At 39.9% G+C, this 22,627-nt stretch overlaps 1 protein-coding gene across 3 annotated transcripts; it reads left to right on the top strand.

Annotated features, from left to right (window-relative positions):
- The first annotated feature begins 1,276 nt into the window (after nt 1-1,276).
- On the top strand, nt 1,277-22,281 carry ece1 (endothelin converting enzyme 1). Of its 3 annotated transcripts, none has more exons than XM_053868435.1 (18): nt 1,277-1,383; nt 8,898-8,984; nt 11,751-11,889; nt 13,725-13,937; nt 14,018-14,142; nt 14,252-14,398; nt 15,526-15,591; nt 15,746-15,934; nt 16,021-16,163; nt 16,294-16,408; nt 17,896-18,177; nt 18,281-18,358; nt 18,432-18,535; nt 18,827-18,937; nt 19,245-19,312; nt 19,379-19,569; nt 20,619-20,714; nt 21,303-22,281. In XM_053868435.1, exons 2-18 carry the CDS (start codon nt 8,898-8,900, stop codon nt 21,477-21,479), a joined length of 2,331 nt encoding a protein of 776 aa, XP_053724410.1. In that variant the 5' UTR covers nt 1,277-1,383; the 3' UTR covers nt 21,480-22,281. The 3 variants fall into 3 exon arrangements, with proteins under 3 accessions (XP_053724410.1, XP_053724409.1, XP_053724411.1); XM_053868436.1 differs by lacking the exon at nt 1,277-1,383 and having other exon boundaries at nt 8,116-8,984; nt 17,896-18,006; nt 18,079-18,177; XM_053868434.1 differs by lacking the exon at nt 1,277-1,383 and having other exon boundaries at nt 8,111-8,984.
- The last annotated feature ends 346 nt before the right edge of the window (nt 22,282-22,627 follow it).

The following is a 22,627-nucleotide window of genomic DNA, read 5'->3' as shown; positions in this document are numbered from 1 at the left end:
TTAATAGGATACAAATAAAAACAACAACAGAGCCTAAAATATGACTGTAGTTAGTTACATAAAAACAAAGTAAATAGAATCTAATTTCTAAAAATTCATACATTTCAATGTTAAATCCATTGGGATTTAAAAAAGGAATATATTTCCACGAGACTCTTGAGGATGAAAGACATCTAACCTTTATACAGGTATGGGACAATTTCCCCTCTGTATCCTAAATTTCTCCAAGGTGGGAAGAATAAAGGCATTCTCATATGGATGGTGGGTGAGTCATCTGTCAAAACCATTTGAAGCCTACCTGGACCAGACGAAAATGTATGGGTGATCATTGAGTGCTACCGCACAACAGTACGATTTTCGCTACAAATCAGAAATTGTCACTTTAATCTGACTTTACCTGAGAATTCTGATTAAGAACTGAACCTTATTCTGCCTCAGCTGCCTGTAAAACTTAACTTTTGGCATTGTTGGGTCTTAACTGGTTAGTATTGATTCGTTTCGCCAGATTAAGGTTTGATTACTTTGAATTTAGAATCAACAATGCTATTCTTGTGATAACTCTATACTCCAACCCTTTGAATATATTCATACTGGATTAATCATTTCAGTTCAGATAATTATGTTTGAGAACAATTGTATTTTTTATGAGAATTTTACCTCATTTCATTCACCATCTTAACTCATGTAGGAGAACCAAAGATACTGAAGTAAGGAAAAACTCTCATCTTGCTATATCACTTTTGCCCTCTTGGTGCCATTGTAAACCACAGTAGAATACTTTTCTATTGTGGTCTACAGTGTTACCAAGCTCCAACACATTTTACTTCTAACAGATTGGCTGTGGGCGTAAATTAAGTTTGGCGCTGATACAGCTCTTCGGCTCTCAAAAAAAAAAAAAAAAAAAAAAACAATCAATGAAATGTCCCTGAACAATGAACAGCCGTGTGTCTGGGCTGTCAGCCTTTGGAACAATCGATAGTAGAGTTCACGCTAAGAGTATGTAAGCTTGTAACCGTTTCAACACCCTACATAAGGCTCTAATTTGTTCACTGATTTAGTTTAGACTTACTACTGACGATCAAATGCCATTTAAATGGCCGTTTATTTTGACTATGATTGTTATTTTTGTTTTTACACTACGTGGTGAAGTCATTCGAAATTATTAGCCATGTGGTTCGTTCCACTTGTACATCACGTTCATACGGTTTGAAAGAAATGTGAAGCCTTGAGATCAACATCCGGGGCATTGCGTTGTTTGCGTCGGAGGGGGGTGTGAACTATCTTGACAGTGACGCGCGTCATCTTTGGTCGCTTCAGTGGACGTTCTCCCACTGTCCGCGGTCCGACTGCGCGACAAAATCCACGGGACCATCTGACTGCAGGGTGAGTTCACGACCACGACTTTCAAACATGAAGTAACTAGCTGTTCCATCATCGAGCAAATATGTAGTTTTGACTCCTATTGTTGGTAACTCACAGCTCCACGCTGGGATTTCAGAACTGTTTTTCAAACTGATTTTTGTTTGTTATCCGACGCGAGAACAAAAAAAATTAAGTGCATAATACTTTCTAGTACTTTTCATCAGATTTCCTCGTCCTTACGCGTGCTGACGATTTTATGAATTTATGAAGATCTCTTTTTTACTGTGATGTCTGAGAAGTGTGTAGCAACATAGTCGTCTAGTGTGGACATGTTTGTTTTGCCTGGTTCCCTCCGACTTTTATCGCACCAGCTACGGAGCTGTGTGCAATCTACACGTGAGGAAAATGAAAACTATTTATGAATATTCACGCATTATTTTTTAACATTTTGTGTTCGTGATGATTTGAGAACATCTCAACAGGTAATCACCCCTTTCTACGAGGCTAAAATGCTTACAAATGACTGAACCCCATATTGTGGTTTACTCTTGGACTTTTTTTGTATGTGAAAACGGTGAGTAGGAATTGTAAGGCTGTTGCCATCACTGCCATGAGATAAGTGGTGTGTTGAGTAAAGAACTAAAACAGAAAATTAGGATCGGTGGAGCAGTTGGAGATGACTGAGTGGTTTTTCACTGGTTGTGACTAGAAAGGACAAGGTCAGCAACAAGTTGGAGAAACTAGTGGACGAAGAAAGTTGAAGATGGAGACAACCAATGAGGATGCAGTGAATGAGGACGTGAACTGGACTGTTGTGGCTTGGGAGGATGGTCAGAGCAGGTTGCGGTGGAGGAGGCTCCGTGATGGGAATACCCGGAGATAATCCCTCATTTACATGATTGTGATTTGATGAGTCATGGTTGTTGCCACCAATGGGCCATAATAGCTGTCAGCAATTCATTGTAGTAGACTGGACTTGCAGCCTTTTTACTTGATACATGTTCATAATAGTGATTATTAAGTTCACCTTTTAGTAAAGCACGTTTATGTTATCAGTGGATGTATAATAATAATGATGATCAGCTGCTGAGCTATAGTGTGCACAGTTCAGGTTATTCATTACCAAAATGTGAGCTAGAGTTCACGATGAGGTGCCCTAACAACAGCAGGCGCAGGTAATCTCCACCTCTCTGTGTGCGCGTTGGCAGGGGAGCTATCAGAAGAGATTCTGCCTCCTTTCTCTTTCTACTTTAATTCTCCTTCAGATGCTTTGACTTTTCAGTGGTTTAACGTGTGTGGCTTCCACTCCTATGTCGTCCATTACTGTTGAAAAATTTGAGCGCTACGTATTCATAACCACGTGAGAAATCTGCCATATCCTAGAGTGTGACTAAAAATAGCCAGAGATATGATTTGGCTAAAAGCTTCTTTAACTACTGGACAAAAAGAGGATTAGCAGGCAAAGTAGCTGTTTTCACTGACATTATCAGGGTGTTTTCTCCAAAGGAAACATCTTTCCAGTGTTTCCTTGATATTGGAGGTTTTGTCTGTGACCTGTTACCACAAGCAGGCAGAAGAAAACATCTTCTGCCTGCTTGTGATAACAGGACTGGTTTATATTAGTGTGTTGCTGCATGTTGAGTCGCCATGACCCCTTGCATATTTAGCCCGAGAACATGTGTCTCTGCATTCTCAAGAGCATTCTGTACGTGGTAAAGAGCTAAAACTGCAAGATCTTTGGGTCTTTTCCAACCAGGACTTTGCTTCCGTTCACTGGCTTTGCAATATAAAATGACAAATCATGAAGTGGCGAAGGACAGTAAACAGGCCTCTAAGTAGCGCAAACAAAAAGTGATTTGTGTATTACAAGTGAAAATGATGTTAACTGCTCGGTGCAGCTGTGACCTCTAGGAAGTGGGTTTGTCACTGATTCTATCGCCTCCATTTTGCCTGTTCTGTGTTGAAGGTTGGAGCTGATGATCCACCACAGCTCTGTTCTTGCTATGCTTGGTTGCTGAGCCAAACCAGACATGCGTGTGTAAACCAATGGGATGCAAAGTGATGAAAGGGAGGCGCTTACCTTGTGCATTTGTGATTACTGAGGTTTTCTTTCCAATTTCACTTGACAAAATATTACTCAAAATATGAAAGTATATCGGCTCCTCAGCCATTTTCTTTCATCTTACGAAGTCGAACCCTGACCGTACTGGTTTCAGAGACTACACTTTGGTCAAGTGAAGAAATTGCCAAAGAATTAACAGTGTAGTTTATGAAAAGAACAGATTCGCCTTTCATTTTAGCCTCAACAACGCAGGCATGTAGTGCTACGGGGGCCTCAAGTGGACAAAATTTAGATCTTGCGGTAGAGAATTGGGAAAGAATACTTAACATGGATAAACCAGGACAAAGTTTCAAGTTCTGACTGTGTACTGTGACTTCAACATCAACATGCAACGGTCACTATAGCCAACGTCGGCCGAATGTTAGGTCCCCTGCTCCAAACACAAAAACCTGGGTGAAACACTAACGTGTCAGGCTAGTTTTTAAACGTGAAGTGAAAGTATGGATATTGAGCTATTTATGTTTGAAGGATGTAAATTGTAGCATGCTGTGTCTGTGATTGCGTAAAATCTGTAGCTTCTCCTAAATTAGAGAGGTTGAAGTTCTGCATTTTGTACTTCCTTGGTTGGATTACCAGCGTGGTTATACATGGAGAGCCTGTAATATTGCAGGTCTTCTTATCCATCTCTCACCATATTGGATGCTCTTTCCCTTTTAGCTAAGGAGAGAGAGGCTGATACAGGACTCTTAAAGGTCTTGGGTCTCTTCATTCTCGCTGCCTCAGGTGGATAGGGACAGTGAAGTGTTCTTCACTCCCTGTTGCAGCTCCATCTCAGAAGAAATACACTGCAAAACAATCCATTTTCATGATGAATATCTTGTTTCTGTTCTCCTAATCCGGTAGTTCTGTAAACTACTGTGCTGGTGATATTGACGGTGAGCAGAGCAGCAGTTTCACAAGGAGGCAGTAAACATTCCATCAGATTTCCACATCGCTCCTGCTGTCTTTAATTGCTCCTATGGTCTGAAACCACATCAAAACTGCTGGCTTACCGTGGTAGTTCACTGGGCCACCTTTCGTCACACACAAAAAGCGTTAACAGTTGACTTACGTAAAATGCGGTTGTAAATGCTTTAGGCATAACACACATGTCTTCATGGTACGCTATATTTTCCTTTAATTGTTCCCACTCATCTTCTTGTTCCCTCCACTGGTCTGAGTAGCACTTGTTCCCTTACTCAAACATTCGCCAGTTATTCTTGGAGTACTGCCCTTTGGCTTCAAATAATTGTCTGGTTTGTGGGTTTGGTGACGAATTTCCGACGCATGTTTCTGGTTAACAGTCCCACGCATAGGCCACACGTTGTTTTTGAGAATCAACAGACCTCTGACGCCATCAACTGTTTTTTCCTTTCTTCTGGGATTTAAATCCAAATTATTGGTGTGACATTTGACTTTCATTCGCTACTCCCAAAGAGGTTTTGAATGAACAGAACATCCTAATTAGTTAGATTTCTTGAACAGATTGGATGGGTGTGTCATAGTAGCGTGTCAAAGCCTGCAGATTACCCTGCACTTTAGTACAGTTGTACCTCAGTTCTTGACCACAATCCGTTCCAGAAGGCCGTTCTGATTTGAAATCTGAATCGATTTTTCCCATTACAATTAATGGAAAAAGAAATTATGCGTTCCAAGCCTTAAAACAGACTTTTGTAGGAGTGAATGTAGAGTGCCTGCTGCAGGTGCGCTGTTCCTCTATGTGTGTGGGCGCTGCATGTGGGAGGGGTTGCCGAGTGAGTGGCTTCTCTCGAAAAGTGAAAAGGTGCCCGGTGCGTGTCCAGCTGTGAATGTGCGGCTCCGTGCAGTTTGGCTGTGACAAAGTAATAAACCAAGTCACGCTCTGTCCGAGACTCGCCTCATCCCTGTCCGAGCTCCGGCGGACAACAGGACATCAAACCCCGGAGTGCGCGCACCAGCCTCGGAGGTGTGGAGAGCGAGCACCTCCCCTGTGACGCTCTTAACACAGTCCAGTGCGGAGACAGGAAAGGTTTTACACCTCAATACGAAGGAAAAACAGTCAGTAAATGTAGCTAACGGGACACGTCTGCATACGGAGACTGCGTTATACATAATAACAAAGCGCGTCGTGGGTCAGCTGATCGGTCCGCGCACGTTATGTTTTTTCCTGCTTTTTTCGGGGGTGTTCAAGTTCTGGATTTTCATTCAAAATCAGAACCAAAAAAATCTCAAAATTTTTAACAATGAAACTGGTAGAGGACACAGCTTCACCCACTTGTGAGCAGATATGTGCTAGCAGTAACTAGGTTAGGAATATCACAACTGATGCATGGCTTCATTGACACTCTAGTAACTGACCAATATTGTCTTCAGCCTATTCCTCATCATATAAACACACACACGTTTGTTTCGCTGTTTTTGTGATTGACATAACGCTTTCCTCACACATACACCCTAAATCTAACCGTCCGAAACACGTGGCTAACCTTAACCAGGTCTCCGAACCAAACCCAATTGTGATGACACGGTTATTTTGAAGCATTCATCCTCAAATTGAGGCTTAACCTTGTAGAAACAACATGACTATGACTATTTTCAATAAGCTGTTTGGTGTTTTGGTTAACTTAAATCCTGTTAAAATCAAGACAGCTTCACGAAGTTTCATGTTTATTGAAAGCTACATTCAATGTTGCATTAGTACTCTTACTCTCACTGCTGTTGTTTACCTTTAAGCATGAGCATGTTCTCTGCATGTTTGCAAAACTGCAACTATTTATATTAATGTCAACTCAGAAATGTTTTGTGGATTGCTGTTGGGTTTATTTTAGGACTGATTAACATACAGAATTGATTCTTGTGTAATATTGTCGGCCTTTGATGTGGTGTGGCACTGCCGAGTCAAAATATGTTGTCTTGTTTGCATAGTTCAGAGCAAATACATGGATGTCTCTGGCTTCTCTTGGGTCAGCTCTAAGTTCATGCTCAACATGGCCAGTGCCAGCTTTCCAATGTTACAATAAAAGTGCATTTCCATGTCATTGTGTTTTTTGTAATTTACTCTAGAAACTCATCACTGTCATGAAACAGATATTCGAACTTAGAAACATTAGCTTTTTGTGTAATCTGTCATTTGTTCTGATGGGGTCAGGCTGTGTGGCAACAGGTCAAATGTTCTGGAGCACATCTGCATTGTGTCTAGTGGGTGAGATTACATCTGCATAAACCTGATTCCTGGAAAGTGAGTGTGCTCAGGAATGTGACTCACAACAACATGGCCTAGCTAAAGGCATGAATTGTCTTCTAGCAGCTCTCCTTTCTCTTCTCACTTTTCAGTGTTGTTATTGGTCGGCGTTAAATGGAATGGCTTTAGTGTGGGTTGTCTCTGGGCGAGCGAGAGGAAAACATCAATGTTTCCGTTTGCTCTCAGCGATAGGTCATTTGAAACCTCCTGTGGATTCAAAATGACTAAAAACACCCCCACCCCCCACCCCTACGTTCCCTTCCTGTCAGTCTTATTCATCACCTAAATTCTCAATTTATCTCGCTGGTCTTTTCATCAGCTGATGGTGTCGTGAAGCTTTAACTGGTGCTGGTCTGATTGTGTTTCTGTTGCCAGCTTCAATTCGATCATTACACATTCTGATATTTGCAATAGCTTCTGTACTAGTAAACAGATTTAACCAGTATTTCTTGTTCTGAGACATTCCCGGAGCTACCTCCAAAAATGAATAAAACTGTATTTTTACATTTTATTATATTTTCCTCGCTTGGGAGCAGAGTGTATGCAGAGATGGCTTAAACTTTAGATGCTAGTATTGTTTATGCCCTAGTAAGTTTTAATACCAATGGTCCCTTAGGAGTTATTACTATGTGCGCCTTGGTGGATGTTAGAATAAATACTGCTACTACTACAACTAATAATAATAATAATAATAATAATAATAATAACAATAATAATAGTAACTTTATATACCAGCTTTCAGAACGCTGTTTGCAAAGCAACTAACAGACAAACTAGGATGTAGTCAATAGCATTCTAAGAATAGAGGCTAATGTCTCAGGTCGGACTATACTACGTAAGTCAATGCAAGTCAATAAAACTGAGTTTAAAAGAGAGTTTTATGGATGGAGGTACATGTTGTGTTTCGGATCTCCTCTAGCAGACTGAGACTCTCAGGGCACGATTGTAGGAGGTCAGATTTCTGCAATGTGGTCGGGGCCAGGCCAAAACCAACACCAAATTGAATGCAGAAAGCAGAATTATGTATTAGACATACTGTATACACACATCTATTTCTTATGGTGAAATACACTAGTATTTGTTTTCAAAATAGATCAAGAAATAGAATGCTTTCCAAGTCTTGGGCTCACCCCTCATTGGCCTTGGTCTCGAGTCAATCTGGGGTTATGTGGTCTTCACTGCAAAATTACTGTTTGTATGCTACATAACTCAAGATGTTATGGACAGATAATGTCAGATATTGGATTATATGTAAAAAAAATTCAATAGTTGAACCTCAGAATCAAAATTTAGTCCTCTCCTTAGTTGCAACATTTTAAGATAGGTAAGATAAGACAAACAAACTTTATGAACAAATATTTTACAGTGGACACATTCCTCTGGATTTGATCTGATTTGTTATGAAAAACTTTTTAAGTTATGTTCTTTATGATTCATCATTAAAAAAAATCACAGTCAGAAATATAGTTGCTGTTCAAAATTCCTCTTTATAAATGTACCTACTCTGGATTATTTAATTTCGCTTAAACAAATGCAATCTATGTGTTTATTTGATAATGCTTTGTTGTTTCAGCTGAAGTTTGTAAAATCCATTGGCCGAACACCGGAATGTAATTGATTTCATTGTTCTGTATACAAAGGGTTAAACAGCAGAAGAACTGGCTGTCATGCCTATCAGGTAACGGTTGCCATTGACAACGACTACAAGCATGTAGCTGGAGGAGTGTGAGGTATCCCAGCCCCTCCCCCAGGTTTACCATGACCTATGGAAGACTGTCTGGGTGTGAAATTGTTCCCTCCCTCATTCTAAGTAAAACCACATTGGGCAGTGCACACGAACAAAAACACACAGCCATGTAAATCAGTCAAGCCAGTTCTTCTTCCTGTTCTCTCATGCCATGTTTTCACAGACTGAGCCAAGGAGGAAGTCCTGGAAATAGGGATTTTATTGTCAACTCATACGCAATAATGCCATGGGACCGGCGGGATATGTTGTTGAAGTTAAGAGGAACAGAAAATTGTCTTTGAGGAGGAGATAAGTCACACTACCTGACTGAGCGACGTCTAAACAAGGCGACTTTTCCTGATGGATTTTAGAGGGAGAGCGACATAGCTAAGACCTCTGAGGAGCCGAAAAACTGTCTCTCACCCGTCAGTGGGTCTAAAAGTAGAATGGAAGCACTGAGGGAGTCTTTTCGCAACTTTCCTTTTCAGATGTCTACATACAAGAGAGCGACGCTGGATGAGGAGGACCTGGTGGACTCCACCGGCGACGAAATCTACCCGTCCTCACCTATGCAGGTAAAACACAACACAACACAACTTGTACAGCAGAACTTTACTCTTCTTTTTTTGTGGTTTTGAAAAGCTTTGACTCAGACCGACTCACCTAAATGGCAATGAGATATACGATATTGTAATTCTCAACAAAAGATGAACAAAATGGGATTAATTATTCATATATATAAGTCTTGATCTCCACTTTGAACATGATGAATTTTCTAATTGTTTTCTTGTAATAATAATATTGCCCTGGATGTTTAAAATAATACAAATAACCTCAATTTTATGTATTCTAGTAGGAGTATAATATGACATACTTTTCCTCACCAATTCTTATAATGTAGCTACACATTTCGCTCACAACACTCATCGGTCTCTGAAACTATTCTTTAGCTATATTCTTTTTTATTTCAAGACAAATGACTCATGGTAGCTTAAGCTACACAATTGTGTACTAGTTAATGAAGAAGTAGTTTTAATATAGATTTACAGTTTAAATTGTATATTAAGACGAGCTCTAAAGTGATTGTCATTAGTGAAACAATGGAGCAGTAAATAAAGGTGTGACTTCAAGTGCTTGCTTCTTCACCCAAGAATTGGGTAAATATTGGAGCTTCTCTTATAGGCAAATGTAGGTACAAGTTGTTCCATCTTTGTTATTCATCGTACCCTAAGTCATCTGCAACTATGAGTTAAGATGAATTATTTTATTTGAAGACAATGTGTGAATCCTCATGGCCCTGAAGGATCCTAAATCTGGTTTTGAATGGAGGAAGCAGGTAGAAATGTAAGCCAATCCCTTGATCAATAAATGAGCTTTATTTTTGTAGCTATTTCGACAACACTATAGATTAACCATGAACAAACTAATTACTTGCTTATATACTGTTATAATCAATAATTTACTGTGATGCCTTTTTGAACTTTGGGTGTCCAATCCATGGTAAAATAGGCTAAACAAGATGCTGATGTGGACTTTATAATCTGTAATATACTGCTAATTCATATATGACGTAATTTATTTATGGTAATATGTGTTTCCCAATCTGAAGTGTAACCGAATTTCATGAATACTCATAAAAGCTTAACAATCTGCTTGAATAGGAACATAATAAAAGACTACTACTTACTACAGTAGGTGTAAGAAAATATCAAATATTGCAATACTTGATTGCACAATATTGTTTTGACATCTTTAGCCTGGTATGTCAATATTGAGTAAAGTAATACTTGGGCATGCTGCAGCATTTGTGTTGTGTGTGTAATGCTACTAACATCTATACACTTCAATTCACTTCAGGCGTTTTGTTTATTAAGGAAGTTGTTCACTCCTCAGTTGGCCAATGAACTGGATTGCGCAATGACCTAGTTTTCTGTAATGTGTGTTTTGTTTTTTTTGCCTTAAAATACTGGGGTTTTTTTTCAAACAAAGACGTAATCTATCACAGTACTTACAGTCTGGCAATGTATTGTGAGGTATTACCCCTGTATTAGGATATGTGTTGTTTAGTCACATACCTCTCAAATACAGCCTGTACAGTAGTTATTCAGTAGTTGTTATGTGACACAAATTATTAAGAGTATATTGTCCATTACATGAAAAGAACTTTTGTATTAAACTGGAAAAGAGATGTGACAGTGCAGACCTTCACCAGATGGATCGTTCTCATTAATACCAACAGTCAAACCGGAACTGAACAGGAGTCAAACCTGCGCCACAAGCCATCTCTATTGCTAGCTTGATACTGAACTTTTGATCGTTTAAAATTCTTTTCCACATTTCACATGTGGCCGAACCAATTTGCTCTTTCATACTCATATTGACCTTCTTTGATTGAGACGTTTTTATGCGTCATAAAACACGCTTCTGCTGACAGTTTCTACTGACTTGTCTGTGGGCTTCTCTCAATTACTACGGTGCAATGCAATTTATACTAACCTAAATTGGGAGCTCCTGGGATTAAGCAGCCTCTGAGGCCTGAGCACTTTTCATTTGGGCTCATTACGTTTCACTGCCGAGCTCTCATTTCACTAATGTGGGTTAACTGGATCCTGATACCGACTTCAGGGGTAATTGACTTCTGTGGGATTAACAAGCTCTCCAAAAGCACCTTTTATTCACTGACAAAAAACTCAGCAAGCACCCAGTGAAAGATTTGATTGTGTGATTTCTGTTTACTCTGCTGCCCTAAGAGGCGGCACGCTACAACAGACGCATAAGCAAAAGCATGATTTACGAGCTCAGTGAATGCCTCTGCGCTTACAGGACATTTTTCAGAGGGCAATTCTTGGAGACGTCATTGGTTGACTGCAAGAATCTTAAGATGGTGTTTCCGGAGGAATGTTATTATGGGCTATAATTAGTACGAAAAGGTAAAGAACAAAGTCTTATGAAGGTCTTAAAGAAAACTTAACAAGGAGATTAGATGATTATAATCTTGTTGTATTTTTCCCCTCTGGAAATGCTAGTTTTTGCTGATTAATGTTTTAGCATGGAAAGGTACTTTTCAAAATGTCACTCTTTTGTTCAAAAGTTCAACTGACATCACATGGTCAGATTTTCTTGCATTTTTTCCCCCTGTAAAATCAACAATCCATTTTTGCATCTCTGTATTTATATGATCTCCATTCTCTCCACATAATCTCTAATTCATTTTTACTCCGTTTTAAACGGCCATTTGAATATTAGAATGTGTTTGTTCTCTTCAAATCTTTAACATATATCTATTTAGTCCTTTTATATTTTATTTACAAGTGTATAAAACTGAGGCTTCCTTTCGTCAGGTTACGCTCCTCCACAGACGGAGTCCCTCGTGCTGGCGGGAGCGGACACAAAGAGAGCAGCGGCTACTGATTTTGGTTTGCATCGTGTCTGTTGGCTTGTTCATATCACTCATCACGACTGGCGTCTTCTACAAAAAGGGTATGTCTGCCGTACCACTCAAATACAAGGACCTGATTTAAAAAAACTCCTCAACCTGTGGTTTGGTTTGACCCATTCAAGTAGGAGTTTTTACTCTTAAGTCTGGTGGCTTTTGTGTCCGTGGATAGAGGCATGCTCTTCTAGCTTCGTCGAGTTTTAATTGGAATGGGTTTATACCGTAGTATTTTGCAGGATGGTGCCAAAAGCTACAGCGAGTAGAAGCATAGAGAATCATGACAATTCGACAAGTCGTTGCAGTGTTAACAGGAAAGACTGGTCAGGTTAATTTTTGGCTCTGTTAAAGGGTTTGCATGCATTCCTGGCAGTGAAGTGTTTCCATTATCAGTTTTCAATCCACTCTTAAACCTTTTACAGTTATGTCTTGCTAAATCCCATAAGTATGACTGTTAAGAATTTCACTGTAGGCGCTGAACTATAAATAGGAAATGTGATGTGCGTGTGATTTCCATTCAAGCCCGACCCATTGACAAAAGATGTCTTCGTTCCAACTTTGAACTTCACTATTGGAAGAGAGGTCCCCGGGGGTGACTGGAGATGAAGGTTCATCATCACATCCAGGCGTCACTTTAATCTGTTTCCTCCGATCTATCGAGGGAGACTTTGTGTCACTTCCATGTATTCACTGACATATGCCAGCTCACACTTTACAAGAACTAAAAGGATGAACTCTCTTTTGGGAAGTGGGAGGTCTCTTTTACTTATCATGACTGTTTCGGACCATCTGTGGACTGTCACTGGAATTTACTGAACTATTTTAAGACATGAATGTTCTTTTATTTCCTGTGAGTAGGTTTTTTTTTCAAGAAAATCATGTTTGACCAGACAGAATTTGTTGATTTGTTGATGAAAAATAATGCTTCTTCTAAAAAGTTGAATTTTCTAGTTTTTCTTGAGTTGATCAGGATGAGACAAACAAATTTTCTAAAAACAAACAAACAAGCGTTTAAAAAATGGGTGTGTTTTCATCACCTGACTCAAAAAAATATGTGTACGATTTAAGATTAAAAAACTTACCTGTAACATAATACATACATCAGTAGCAAACATGGGTCACAAGTGTTGTGAAATGAACCCAGATAAAATAATTCACAGCAGGAGCAACGTTGCTGAATAGCAGAACACCGAGCAAAATGAAGTCTGTTAAGTAGATGGGCCCTTTTTTTATTTTTTTGAGAGATGCATAGTGTAGTGTTTTAATTTTATCTTTTCACAAATTACTTCTAATTCTTTTTGACCCTGCGATGCATTTTGATGGCTGTTTTTCACCATTTCAATTCATAGTGTCGAAACAGAAGTTTTTCATCTAAAAAGTGTGCACACATTTTTATTTCAAAATAAATACTGACAAGTACACAATTCTTTCAAATATGAACATCTTTGTCACAGTTTCCTTAGCATAATGCCAGATAGACCAAAAACTGAAAGACTAACCAGGTGACATCGGGTAAGCATTTTTATTAATCTATTAATTGAGTTTATTCGTTAACCCTAAACCCTAAATGTCTATGTGACTTGAACAATCATCGAAGGAAGGATCGGTCAAAGTCAAATGTGCTATCACTGTGGGTATTATCCGAAGGACAGGAGACACAGCCCACTATTTGTTTGTGTTAGCGAGAAATATTCCCTCCAGGTTGTGTATTTTAGCTCCAGCTTCATATTAACAAGTGCTTCCAGATGTTGTTAAAAGCTCCCCAAATATTTTGGGATCCCACCAGGAAATTTTCAGGGCAGTCTCTTTGGTCATGTTTGTCGAACTCTAAAGCTGAGAGTTTACAATGTCTGACCTACAGTTGTTGTTTGTTCTCTTGCAGTTCACCCGGGGCTCTGCCTAACAGAACCCTGCATAACTGTGGCCAGCACAGTCATGGGTGCACTGGACCGCTCTGTAGACCCCTGCCATGACTTCTATGACTTTGCCTGTGGGGGGTGGGTGAAGAATAACCCCCTACCTGAGGGGAATTCCCGCTGGGGACCTTTCAGCAAGCTGTGGGAAAACAACATGCTTGTTATGAAACAGTTGCTGGGTAAGTCCTCGCCCCTTCATTGTCGCTGAGGAAACCTGCATGCTTTTCATTCACTTCATCCCGCTTCCATATCTGTCCAGAAAACACCACGATGAAAGGCCTGAGTAAGGCTGAGGAAAAGGCTCAACGATATTATCAAGCATGCATGAATGAAGCCAAGATTGAGGAACTGGGAGCAAAACCATTACAGGAGTTAATTACACAGGTATGCTGGTGTGAGTGGTCAGTCTTCAGAAACCATTCATTATCTTGCTTCTTCTTCATTAGCCTTCGAAGAGCTTCTCACTCCACTTTCATTCTGCTGTCTGTTTCAGATCGGGGGCTGGTCTCTGACCGAGTCCTGGGACAAGAATAACTTCCAAGAGGTTCTGCGGACCGTCTCAGCGAACTATCACACGTCGCCCTTTTTCACTGTGTTTGTCAGCACAGACTCCAAAAATTCCAGCACCAACATCATCCAGGTCAGGAAAAAAGAAACGACCTACAGACTGTGTGCCTCGCCTTTTCAGGTGGTTTTTGGTGTGAGCTCAACTTACAGTCGTGATTCTTAACCACAGGGCAGAGGCCCATGGTTGGGCCTGCATCTGTGGCTGGTTGGACTTTTTATTTACGTATATCCTCGCAAACATCACATGGCTTCATGTCATTTCACAAGGTTTTGGTTTATTAAATGCGTTTATTGAGTTCAAACTAAATCAAGAGTAATGAATCCGTTCTATTCCTTGAATGGGCCTTGGACCCATTTGCTGTGGGAAAGTTCGGGCTCGAGATCAAAAAGGTTCAGAACCCCTGATCTGCAGTGTCACCGGAAAACTTTTAAATGGAAGTGGTTCGAGTAAAAAGTGGAAATGAGTGTGGTCACGCAAAAGACGACAATAATATCAGAACAAGCAAGATTTGAAATGCCTACCACTGGTTTCCATCATAACCAGAAACAACTGCTGATCCACTTCAATTCTAGTCAGTGTTTTCATTATTATTCCATATTCATTATTCAACCATCAGAATTACTGCCTGATTCTTGCTTTAAAGATGAAAATGATGAGAAGCCCTGTTGTTGATATTTGTCTACTATCGCTGATTACTTTAAACAGGCCCATAGCAGTGGGATTAAGCGGTTATAAACATAGTGTTGTAAAGGGTTTGTCTAAAAAGTGTGAAGAAGTAGGGGTGACCCTTGTGCTCTACTAGTCAGGATCATTTGTCCCGTCTTTGTGTACTTGGTGGCACTGCCCTCCCTACTTGACTACTCTGCTTCTAAACTTTAGCCAGAAACATAAATAATTTCAGGTCACCTTCATGCTCATATCCATTCATCAGGACAGCTTCAATAAAACTGTAGTAAATCAGTTTTAAGTTATGTATTCACAGAACATGAAGAACTGCAAGACAGTTCACTCTGACTTTGTTATACAAATGAGTGTAGCTGGAAATCCCCTGATCATAACTCGTTTTGGTTTCACACTTTAATATGACACATTAACATTGAGCATCACAAGACCAAAACCAGCGCTACTTGTGTCCTCCCTGAATGCAATTGATTGTTGAAGTTGGACGTCACCCGATAGCGTGTGTGTTTTTGTTGTAGGTGGACCAGTCCAGCCTGGGCCTACCATCCCGAGATTACTACCTCAATAAGACTGCAAATGAAAAGGTACCAAGTGGAAATTCAATGATCAACCGGGGCGCATTATGAGCTCCATTACAATTGCTTGAAATAGTGGCATTCCAAAACTCATACGGCTATGTGTGTACTTAATGCAAGCTTCCTATTCTGGCCAGCTCAGCGTTCTTCTTGGCCTTTGCAGTATCTGACAGCATACCTCAACTTCCTGACGGAGTTAGGAGTTCTTCTCGGAGGTTCTGAAGCGACGTCTCGAAAACTGATGAAAGAGATTGTCGACTTTGAAACGACCCTTGCAAACATCACAGTCCCTCAGGAGGAGAGAAGAGATGAGGAGCTAATCTATAACAAGATGGAGGCCAAAGACCTAAAGGTGAGCAGCTCTTCTTTCCATGGCAGATTGCCGTCTGCCTTGTGTCGCATTTTTAAGCTTGGTGTTTGTTCGTTATGTTTCCTCAGACGCTGGCTCCTGCAGTTGACTGGATGCCTTATCTAATTGAATTGTTTGCTCCTGTGACACTGACTGACTCGGAGCCTGTGGTGGTTTATGCCAAAGAATATCTACAGAGAGTGTCTGACCTCATCCAAAACACAAACAAAAGGTCAGAGTTCACCGCTTGGGTGTCAAATACAGTGACGCTGTGTAATTATTTGTTCATTTTGAACCAGAACAGCAATCTTGAATGGATGAATTTGATGGTGGAGGTATGGATATTTTGGTTTCCTTTCCAGTCTTCTGAACAACTACATGATAATGAAAGTGGTCCGGAAGATGGTCTCCATTTTGGATCAGAGATTTCGCGATGCAGAGCAGCGCTTCAATGAAGTCATGTTCGGAACAAAGAAGGTGGGAATTTGACTTTCACAAAAAATCTGCCTTAGATACCATGGTTTAGATAAGTTAGAGTTATAATTACCTTGAAGTAAACATGCATCTATACACACGCACTTCTAATTACATCACTTTTCATTAATTCATTAATAATAGTTCTGGATGGATGAAAAACAACAATGTATTTCCTCCTATCATTTATGTTGATGGTCCTCTTGTATTTGTGTAGCATTATCCAGGTTATTGCCAGTTAATATTTTGAGGGTTAAACAGTTAACGTGACTTTTTCCTCTCTTCAAAATCATGCATGAAAAAAAGCTACTGAAATGCTGTAAGAGGCTCCACATTTATCTCTGCAAGATCCTGTTCCTCTTCTTTCCCACTTATGGCCATCTGTCATAACAAAGCAAAGCTGGCCAAGGATTCTGAGAGTTCAGCTGCATATTTTCCACTGGAGCAAAGGTTTCTGTGTTTTAGTCGTGACATTACTCATTTCCTATCCGTGGCCTTGTTCGTCTTTATCTCTGACTGTGTACCACTGCTCTGCTCTTGTGTTTCCTGTCTCTTGATAGCATGCCTTGTCATTAGTTTTTTAGAAAGACTGTTTAATCTGCTTGAAGAATATTCCAGAGTCATCTTCCACTCATTGGTTTTTAATTGAATAAGTGGCCGGAAGTCAAGAAATACAGTTCTTTATTTCGCTAAATGTGATTATGTTCTCTTGCTGAAGCGATCACTTCACTCGATCATTACTTGACTGCAAGCTGAATCTGTCATGAAACTTTTCCCCCGTTTGTATTTGTATTATGGGATTTCCTTGATGTACAGGCAGCAAATGTGGAAATGCAGCATTTTACATGCCCTGTACAATGAGATAAAACAGTGACCAACCATAACACTTGTTCTTGTTTCAACCACCAATGAGCCAACATTCACCTGTCTTGTTCACAAAAATAACACAAAAATAAAACAAAAAATATTCAGAAAATGTTGATGGGAACAAATAAAATTTTGTTGTTATGAATCCACAAATTATCATAAGGTTGGTCACTCTGTAATGCAGGACAGGCAGTGTGAGTTCCGGTCATCTTTAGCTTATCAAGCTCATTACTAGCAACAATATTTGAAATGCTAAAGGTAGTGTTGAATTTAAGAGATAACTGAATGGAGGGAAATAGTATCGGATATAAATGAAAATCATAATGGGCATAAATGAGCAATTTAGTCTCATAATGCTTTAGTTTGCAGACCAATACATTTGGGGCATAGAAGACACAAAAAACAAGCTTTTGAGAATGCATGCAGACAAGTTTTCATGCTCTAGAAATGTGGTAGTTCATGCAGCCATCATAGGCATGACCAAAATATCTTAACATTAGCACGGTTTATTCCGAATTCTGTAGCTTTCAGTTGGGTCATCGTGGCATATTATCATTGAATTTAGTCCTCACCTTCCTGGCCAACCTAGTGTTTACCTTTCTTACTGGTGCGTCATGTTACAGAGTTGTACGCCTCGCTGGAAGCTGTGCGTCACCGACACGGACAGCGCCCTGGGCTTTGCTCTTGGAGCCATGTTTGTGAAAGCCACCTTTTCTGAAGACAGCAAAGCTATTGTAAGTAATTCAAAGTCCCTATCACAGGCTAAGTTGGTTCCTTGTCAACTGACTCTTCCTCCTATGCGTCAGGCTGAAGATATGGTTGGCCAAATCAAATGGGCGTTTGAGGATAGCCTGAGGTCTGTGAGCTGGATGGATGTTGACACTAAAAAGGCTGCGAAGGAAAAGGTAGGAGACCCTATAGAGGTGATGCTGTGCTGCTTTGGAATGAGAGAAATGCAGAGCTGTCACCTGGTGTCAAAGGGCTACATTTACAGCTCCTTTTTTGCAGGCAGATGCCATATACAACATGGTTGGGTATCCAGAGTTCATTATGAATGCAACAAAGCTGGACAAGGTGTTCAATGATGTAGGTAAATTTAAAAAAGGTAATCTATAGTCGATGCTTCACCCTTTTGATGAGCCAACTCTTTCTCTTCCAGTTTGAGGTGGTGTCTGAGCTTTACTTCCTGAATGTCATGCAGTACTACAACTTCTCAGCCAGAGTGATGGCAGACCAGCTGAGGAAAACCCCCAACAGAAACCAGTGAGTTGCCCCTCGTATGTCCGCCTGTTCCACAGGAGCCCGCTCATTCACAATTCCAGTAATGCTGACTTGGCAGAATACAATGGAATACTGCAGCTATTCACCAATGTTCCCAAGCAACCGACTTCCCACTGTTGAACCGATCTTTGTCTCGAGTGTGGGTGTGGGGAGTTGGTGGGGGCCAGATCAAGAGTTCCCATGACTTCCAAACAGTTCCACTCAGCAGAGTCAGGATTGTTGTTGTCTCACGTCAAACTATCACAGTGACACTCGGTCTCTTGTGTTTTCCAGGTGGAGCATGACTCCTCCCACTGTGAATGCTTATTACAATCCAACAAAGAATGAGATGGTTCTGCCCGCTGGAATTCTTCAAACTCCATTTTACAGTCGATCATGGCCAAAGTGAGTCAGTGTTCATGTTCATTTTATCAGATCGTTGGTAATATTTGGACAAAAACACTTTCCCTTACAGGAATTCATTGTTAGAAAGAAAATCACTGGGGTTCTCATATTGTTTGTGGTGCTATAACTAAGCTATTGAACATGTTCAAAATGCATGAATAGATTTACTGTACATGTAGTAAAAAGAGCGTTCATCGGTGAACATATAAAATAGCGTGGATGTTCCGTGTGAAAATGATTTTCAGGAATTGTTTTGAAGTTTGTTTTGCACCAACAGTGGCAATGAGTAATTTTTTTTTCTTGTCAGAGCCCTCAACTTTGGTGGGATTGGAGTCGTCATGGGGCACGAACTGACTCATGCCTTTGATGACCAAGGTAAGACATAAGCTTTTGTCATTTTTATTATGAGACAACTCAGCAACGTGCAATTCAAAACCACAGGCAGGGAGTATGACAAAGATGGCAACCTGCGCTCATGGTGGAAGAACTCATCGGTGGCGGCCTTCAAGAAGCAGACTCAGTGTATGGTGGAACAGTACGGCAACTACAGTATCAACAAAGAGCCAGTCAACGGAAAACACACCCTAGGCGAAAACATCGCAGACAACGGGGGGCTCAAAGCTGCATATAAGGTTCGATATCAGCAGTGTTCTTGTTATTTCAAGAGTCAACTCAAATGCTACTTATATATGTCCCTTGGTACGGAAAACTCTGTATTGAAGTGGCTGTGTCCTATTAGTGTATTTCAAGCATTTTGTAGTACTGACTGACAACTAACAAACTTGGTCTGAAGGTAGTATCCATTGCTTCTGCTTCATTACCTATTAAATGTAATAAATCTGGAACCTTTCTAACTCTAGCGTGGTTAAAGTTTTTATTATTTACCTTGGCAAACTTATTTTCTGGTTAACTCTATTGACTGTGCTCACACCACATTTAGACTATTGTCAACAGCTAAAGTAACGTGAAGTACTGCACGATTGTTTAGATTTCTGAAAATTGAAAACAAAAACTTTCCAATATGTATGATTTATATCTCCATTACTAAGAGATGTGTTTACTGATTGGGCACCAGACAGAGTTTTTACAAAATTGAAAGTTGAACAGTTCAGTCTTATTACACAGTCATTGTAATGCACCAACTGCCAGACATGGAAATGTTACTCATCTTGGAAAAAAACTAGCCGTGTAATCCAGGGACAACCCTGGCCTGTACATAATTATCGTCATGAAACTTTAATATTAGCAATAATAATAATAATAATTGTTTGCAAAAACTGACTGCCCCAAGTTTTGGTACTGCTGGGCTCATTTGTGTTATTCATTTTAAAGTACCAGGCTTGGGAGATGACCACTAGGTTGGATAACTTTCATCACACCACGTGCTTCTTTGCCATCTGCAATGCCTCGCACTTTCACTTGTTTTGGAAAAACCAGGTTGTCTGGTTGACTGTGGAGGCTGGAAATAACAGGTGCTTATGCTCGGCCTTGTCAGCCTCTGGTTTCTTCTGCACATGGATACATTCTTTCCATGTAATGAAAGGTCAGGCACTGTAAAGCAGAGACGCAGATCATATGCAACGGAGAGTCATACATTTGCGTGAGACAATAGTGCATTTTATAGTCGGCCCTTGAAATTCCTACACCAAAAGTACTAACCTGTCAATATGTTGCTTTGAAGGCTTACACCAGATGGATCGAAAAGAACGGAGTGGAGCCCACTCTTCCTGCGCTGGGAATGACCAACCATCAGCTGTTTTTTGTTGGATTTGCTCAGGTTAGTTCAGGGGTTAAATATCCTAAGGGGCTACATCATATACGGCAACATAATTTGGGTTCATACTGGGTTTAAAACTGAGACAAATAGAAAGCTTTGTACTTAGTGCTGCAATGATACAAAACCAAAAGATGAAGTCCTACTAACTCATAATCATATTATACTCTCTGCAACCATCAACAACAACAAGATAATTTGTGTATCTTCTAGTTCATCTCACATTCATATCAAATACCTTCAAAAATATGCAGCTTTTTTAGTATTACAAACAAAATACAGGCGCAATCACGTCTCAGCTAATTTCAGTGCTAATGCTAATATTGTTTGCTTTCTCGCTAGCCACAAGTCTTGTTTTATTATACATTGTTCATTCTAGGAGTGGAATGCATGACATGTTTTATTCATCAATTTTGCATAATCTAAAAATTGTAAGTACGATTGTATTTGTTAGCTGGAATTTCTCCTTGTTTCATGACTTGCTTTGTTGGAATATTCATGGTAATTAATCTGTCGTTGTTTTTTGCTCTTTTGAGATCCCATGATTAATTTAAATCACTTGTCAAAACGTCTCCATGCTATTTTTTGCAGATCTGGTGCTCAGTCAGGACCCCTGACAGTTCGCATGAGGGTGTAGTCACCGATCCCCACAGTCCCTCCAGATTCAGAGTCATCGGCACCATCTCCAACTCCCGTGAATTCTCAAAGCATTTCGGCTGCAAAGCTGATGCTGCCATGAACCCGAAGCATAAATGCGAACTCTGGTAACCCCTTGCTCTTTTTGTACTGATTGTCAGCAGGAGGGTGGAGGACAGAAGAATGAGTTACAATGATGAGGAAGTGTTTCTCATGAAAACTACTAGAACCACTGACAATCCAAATGCCTTACCACTATTACCGGACTGTTAATCAGAGTAGAATGTGTTCAAAGTGGAGGCTTGCAATCTTCAGTGCTTCGTTGCAATGATTTATGATGTTAAATGTTGCTATATATTTGCTTTTTCAACACTGGAAATCTTACAGATGGTTACAATACGTGGGAACAATATACGCTTTTTTTTTACTTCTCTTGTCACTGAAAGCCAAGTAAATCGAAACAAAATATTTGTAATTTTGCTTGGATTTGCTCCTGCTCAACGTTCTATGTTTTATTTATGGTCACATTTTTGTTTGACTGCGATGAGAAGACATGCACAGTTCTGTAGCTGATGAAAAGAAAAAAAAAATTTTGGTCCAATTCATATTTTTAAGCCATATTTTACTTGTGTTAATAGTACAACTCTGTATGTATAATGCTTTTCCCGATGAGATGAATGTTCCTTTTTTAAGAAATGTGATAGATGACTCATGTCTATGAGCGTATTAAGACAGGGTCATTTTAGACTGGTGTGAGAAGATTGTTTTTAAGTGTCATGTTGATGCCCTTTTGTTTTTATTACTATGGTAAAAAGTAAATGAGAAAAAAGTATAGCTTTAAAAGGAATACATCGGTGTGGAAAGTTTTTTGTATCTTGCACCACAGCTGTTCTACTGTACTGTCATCACAAAGTATTTTGTATAGTAAAATAAAGCTTGGAAAAAAGTTTTAATGTGCGTTTTTATTAACAGGTCTTTGGTTATTAAATGGCTCTTTTGCTAATCTTCTGTTTTATCTTTTGCATCTGCTAATGGTCCTTGTTGGATCAAATCATTTTCCACAACTTGAGATAGAGTCTCCCGGGAGACGATATACTAAGTTAAATGAGAATTTGGTAGTCAACTCTAGAACCTTTATTTTGACGACCCACTCTGGGTAAACGGGTAACATATTTGTAGCAACAGAATGCTTTCTGTTTCACGGCTCACGTATATGGCGCTGCAAATGCAAAAGATCATCGAATGGTGGCGTCATAGTCATTCGGTTAGAATGATATAAT

Source organism: Synchiropus splendidus, chromosome 6, assembly GCF_027744825.2.
Source record: "Synchiropus splendidus isolate RoL2022-P1 chromosome 6, RoL_Sspl_1.0, whole genome shotgun sequence".
Taxonomy (NCBI): domain Eukaryota; kingdom Metazoa; phylum Chordata; class Actinopteri; order Syngnathiformes; family Callionymidae; genus Synchiropus; species Synchiropus splendidus.
This window is presented reverse-complemented; position numbering and strand designations above follow the sequence as displayed.

Excerpts from the sequence above, each read along its gene's own strand:
- ece1 (XM_053868434.1), top strand. The coding sequence starts at position 8,856 with ATGGAAGCACTGAGGGAGTCTTTTCGCAACTTTCCTTTTCAGATGTCT. Across the intron at positions 15,935-16,020 it reads TGGAGGCCAAAGACCTAAAG|ACGCTGGCTCCTGCAGTTGA; the intron begins GTGAGCAGCTCT and ends ATGTTTCCTCAG. Across the intron at positions 19,570-20,618 it reads GGCTCAAAGCTGCATATAAG|GCTTACACCAGATGGATCGA; the intron begins GTTCGATATCAG and ends GTTGCTTTGAAG.